The 5,034-nt window shown below is 46.1% G+C and overlaps 1 protein-coding gene across 1 annotated transcript; it reads left to right on the top strand.

Annotated features, from left to right (window-relative positions):
* Window positions 1-1,862: 1,862 nt before the first annotated feature.
* Window positions 1,863-4,799, top strand: LOC100277346 (uncharacterized). The gene is made up of 4 exons (NM_001150938.2): window positions 1,863-2,227; window positions 2,312-2,422; window positions 2,931-2,999; window positions 4,445-4,799. The coding sequence occupies exons 1-4, from the start codon at window positions 1,973-1,975 to the stop codon at window positions 4,493-4,495; spliced, it is 486 nt and encodes a 161-aa protein (NP_001144410.1). The 5' UTR covers window positions 1,863-1,972; the 3' UTR covers window positions 4,496-4,799.
* The last annotated feature ends 235 nt before the right edge of the window (window positions 4,800-5,034 follow it).

The raw sequence follows: 5,034 nt of genomic DNA on the forward strand, positions 1-5,034 counted from the left end.
TGCCCGGCCCGAGATCGACCCATCATAAGTAACCAGCCGCATTAACTACACCTGGCGCTGAGCCATAGCAGGGGCGCCGGTCCGCCTCACACTCATGATCTACGAGCCCTTGGGCTGCAATGCACTTATAGCCTACGAACCTCTCGGACCGCAGCACATTTATGACCTGCGCGCCCTTCGACCTACGACACACTCATGGCCTATCAGGACTAGGCCTGAGTGCATAGACCGCTAGCAGGGCTCAACACATCGAGCCACGCCGAGCCCCAGGCTACAAAGGCCAGGGGTCGGTGTAGCCCAAATGATGGCGCTCGGGCCCCACACTGTCCACGTCGTTCGCCATAAAGAATACGATGCAACCAGGAGATCTCGGGACCCACGAGCGCACGTAACTTCTCCTCGAGTAGAACACTTGGTTTTACCATTGCCCAGTGGCTCTTTCCTGAGGAAGCCACCACTGGCCGACCCTCTCCTTGGCCTATAAAAGGAAGAGGTTGCCCCTAGACGAACAGATGCACACACAAGCAACAGACGGACGCCAGGCGATAGACCGACGAACAGGAGAAGGATGCACCGACAAGGACCCAGAGCCCGGAGCCCCCCGCCAAGTCAAGACTTAGTTAGGGCTTCACCTTGTAATCCTTAGCTCTATCCCCACCACGATAAGAGACTTAGGAGCATCTCCTCTCTCTCGTCCGTTTGTAACCCCTACTACGAGCTTTGATCATCAATGGTGGCGTTAGTGCAAACCGTCGACTATTGGAAGTAGAGACGTTCTGCGCGAACCAGTATAAATCTCGCATCCACCATGCACACTGTCTGGAGTCTGGAACACACACAAACTTACTTGTCAGAGCGAGATTCAAAAACAACGACATTGACTTTTTGGGATATTTTATTATATATCTAAACATAATATATATGCAAACATATAGCAAAATTAATGTATGCAAAAACCAAAAACATCTTATAGTTCGAAACCGAGAAGTACATGGCACATGAAAATATACTGGCAATTTGATTCGAGAAGTTCAACCGAAAATATGCTTCTACCTAGAAAAAAGTCCAGCAATAATACAACACCAACCTAAAAATTAAATATGGTGTTCCGAAAAGGACGTCAAGATACAAACTTTGTTTAAATTTTGCATAGGCAGGCACCTACTTAAAACAGGTAGTTTAAATGTTTGTTTGGGACAACAATTTTCTAAAGAGCTTTTCTAATAATCTAGATTTGGGACAACAATTTTCTAAAGAGCTTTTCTAATAATCTAGATTCTTGGATAATCTAACTGTCACCAGATTTTATATACCATAGTTTACGTGCGAACGAATATAAAAATGTTTGTTTTAGGGTTTAGGAAGCAACACTCCTCGCATTACGATGACTCGATGGATTTTCCACTCACGTTGATTTACGCGATTTTTACAGTAACAATTCACATAGATTCAAACTAAGAAGCGAAGTATTTGACGGACATAAGTTGATTCTGACGATTAGAATCTAACCAGAAAGAATCTAACCAGGCGAAACAAAATAAGAACAAAGTTTAGCGGCATCAAAACTTTTACCATTCCATATCGTTTTAGAGTATTTCTACGCGCCTTTTGCGAGGCACCCAAGCACCAAGCAAACCTTATCGAAAAAAAAGCACCAAGCAAAGTCGTAATTGAACAGTAAAGCTCCAGCCCCACCTGTCATGGACGCAGCAGCGCAGCCCCCTTCGCCTTCCCCGCGTCCAGGTCCAGCCCCATTCCCAGAGCAGCACACGCACCGCGTCGGCTGGTTCGGACCGACCAACTAGACCCCACACGCCACACACCCCGCGGTTAATAAAAGATGAGAAAATTCCTGGTATGCCATCAGCTTTTATACTCATTCCTTCACCCTCTCCCATCTCTCGCCTCGCCTCCCCACGCGAGCGAGCCCAACACGCAAACGGAACGCTTCCGCGCCCCTCCGCCTTATCCGATGGCGTCCCTCACCACCACAACCTCCTCACCGGCCGCCCTCCCGGCGGCCACCACCGCCCCCGCGGCTTCGTCCATATCTCCCCACGCCGGATCGAAGCGGCCGCTCCTCGCGGGCGACGACGCGCCCTGGCGGGCCACCGCGGCCACCTCCGCGGGGCAGGGGATCCGACCCGTCCCGCGCATCAACCACGCCTCCGTCCTCCGCGTTTCCACGCAGGAAGACTCCGCCGCCTACGCCCTCGCCATCATGAAGGTACGTACGCACCTGTCCCCCAGCTTGATTGGGGTTGTGTTGGTGAGGAAGGCTAATTCTGGAGGTTGGTTGGTTGCTCCGCAGCATCCGGATCCGATTGGCGAGGGGCTGGCTATGGAGGCGTTCGCGGAGGCAGCCGGGCCGGAGTGCATCGTGCCCGGACAGCAAGCGCCTCTAAGGCTTATGGGGCTCAAGGTACGAATCCGTCGGTAGTTTCCTTCTCCAATATGTTAGGAATTGTGTCGTGATTCTTATGTGGTTGTTGTAGTTTTTAGTTATTCTATATATGGTCTTAAGGCCATTTCGTGATGGTACTCGGTGATTTGTTCAACTATGTGCCCCGGTCCTGTGGTGGATCATTGATTCATTCATTCGTGCATAAACCATCATTGCATCAATTGCCATCCCTCTCTTGCTATTGGACAAGTTGCGCTGTTGATTGTCGTATTAATTATAGTATAAATAACTAGAAAGAAACACCTATAGTGCTGTAATATGAAACTATTCTATAAATCAGCTCACATCATGGTGATTGTGTACTGGAATGCATCACATGTCCATTTTATTTAACATTTACACACCTGCAGGGCTAGGATTCATACTCATTGATGATTATTTGATAATTTGGCCATCTTTGGAAGCAAGTCAATGTGAATTATATGATCTTGTTTAAAACTTAACAATTCTTTTCCCTTGTATGCAGGTCTGGCCCGTTGATATAGATATGAAGTTCCTAGAGCCATTTGGACGGGAACTACATTCAATGAAAAAAGTGAGTCTTTAGCATTAGACTTGTTTACATGTTTTCCCTTGATGAATCGCTGTTTGTTTGAGTTATGAAACGCTCAGTTATAAACTAGTTAGAAATAATATGTGCTAGGTCACGATATAACCTTGTATGGTTTTAGCAATCATCAGGTGGGACATCTGTTCAGTGTTTTCCTGTAATTTACATGATTCATGGATGTGTAGCCATTGACAGACTTGTTTGCACTAAGTTGAGAGAGATAAGTAGGATATGCAGTTATCAATGTATTAATACACCATTATGTCATGATAAACACGAGAAAAAAAAAACTCGGCCGGGGAGGGAAAGACCGCCCTCCCGGTATTATATTAAGAAGAGACCGAAACATGGTCCCGGCCGAGAAAATCCCCGAACCCTGGCCCCCCATCACTAGCGGGCCGTCACCGCCCACTCTGCAACGGCCCAGCCGGAGGGTGGCGCGCAGGACGTAACCCGGGAGCGGGTGGGGCACAACGAGGGGATTTTTTTAACCAAGCCAGAAATTCGCCCCCGAGGGGGATCGAACCCAGGACCTGGAGGTGCTACTCGGAAGCCTTAACCATTACGCTAGAGGCCCTTTCGCATAAACACGAGAAACACAGTAAGCATCATACTCTTCCTTTATAGTGCAAACTTGCTAAGTGCAGCCATATGTAAATTGGTTATGTCCCTCTTGCCTAATATTTGAGGGCAAATATAGTGGTTCTAATGGTATAGGGAATTTGTCCACTATTGACTTATTGAGCATGGTTTGAAAGCTCTACTTATATAGTCCAGCAAACTTTTATCTGAGTAGTTTGAAGAAATCAAGAGGATAATTACTTTTCTGTTTAAGATTTCTTACTCAAGACATAGATCCTAGTTCACTGGATTCATTTCTGAAATGAATGTAGTTTTAGATGAGACTCTCACTTGTGTAAGGCCAGGGTAGTGCTAGAGCAGTGGTATGTGCTGTCCATTTATCTTTGTTGGAAGAGACATCATATAGGACCTGGTCTTGTACATGTAACCATGATTCCACACTTTTGTGTCAGGCAGGCAATGAAGTAGCCATTATGCCAGTTCATGTCCTCTTAGTAGTTAGTGGTGTTGGAGAGGGGATTTGCTGTTGTTGGGTTCATGGTCTTCGTCTTGTTGACTGTTTAGACCCTGCTCTGTATCCTCTTAGCTTTTGGGGAGTATGTGCAGATGCGCGAGCTGTTTTTGCTAATCAATTGTGCAATAATCAAATTGCTTAGATCATATGTGTTCTTATGCTCTGCTCAAAAAGAGACCTAAGCGGGAGATAGTTGTATTGTTAGAATGTTAGTTACTCTGTGCTGTTGCGAAGACGAGAATCTTTGATTCTTGTCCTCAATATTGCCTTCCTTATAAAGTTACTTCATATATCATGCTCCCTATTCTAATATTATTATTCTGCAATTTTGCAGTTCATGGACAAATCGTGCAGTGTTATGGACTCATCTATGGCAAACAAGTAGGCACATGGCACATCAGTTCCGCCCAATACAGCTGTTGTTGTATCCACCTGCTTCCTGAAGTTACAAGACCTGAAAAATAGAAGAGACATTGGAGAGAAGCCACATTCTTTTGCGTATCTTGCTCACCGTCACCTGACGAACAAAATATGACATCGGGAGTGCAGTAACGATTAGTGAGTGGTCCTGTATTGAGCCTGGGTGCAGCCTCTGCCAGTATAAGTGCTCTACGTGTTATACATTTTTTTATGTCCATGAAACATTGATCCACTGAGAAAATATATCTTCAGGTGCCAATCTACGACAATACCTTCTGTTCTGTTGCTAGATCAAATTTATTTGTTCTCAGGCTCAGGGCACATGCGATGGTGAAGTCAGAATTCTTGAGTTAGCCTTTGTGAGGCGTGTTGGTTCTTCGGAAGAGTTGAGCTTCTTTGTCTCCGTGTTTTCCTGTAATTTCCAGTTAAATGTTCGTTTAGGATCTAGATACTCTTTCAGGCCACACAAGCCTCCCGTCGGTTCACGCATGGTACTGCCGATCA

This window comes from Zea mays, chromosome 3 (assembly GCF_902167145.1).
Source record: "Zea mays cultivar B73 chromosome 3, Zm-B73-REFERENCE-NAM-5.0, whole genome shotgun sequence".
Taxonomy (NCBI): Eukaryota; Viridiplantae; Streptophyta; class Magnoliopsida; order Poales; family Poaceae; genus Zea; species Zea mays.

Excerpts from the sequence above, each read along its gene's own strand:
- LOC100277346 (NM_001150938.2), top strand. The coding sequence starts at position 1,973 with ATGGCGTCCCTCACCACCACAACCTCCTCACCGGCCGCCCTCCCGGCG. Across the intron at positions 2,228-2,311 it reads ACGCCCTCGCCATCATGAAG|CATCCGGATCCGATTGGCGA; the intron begins GTACGTACGCAC and ends GTTGCTCCGCAG. Across the intron at positions 3,000-4,444 it reads AACTACATTCAATGAAAAAA|TTCATGGACAAATCGTGCAG; the intron begins GTGAGTCTTTAG and ends GCAATTTTGCAG.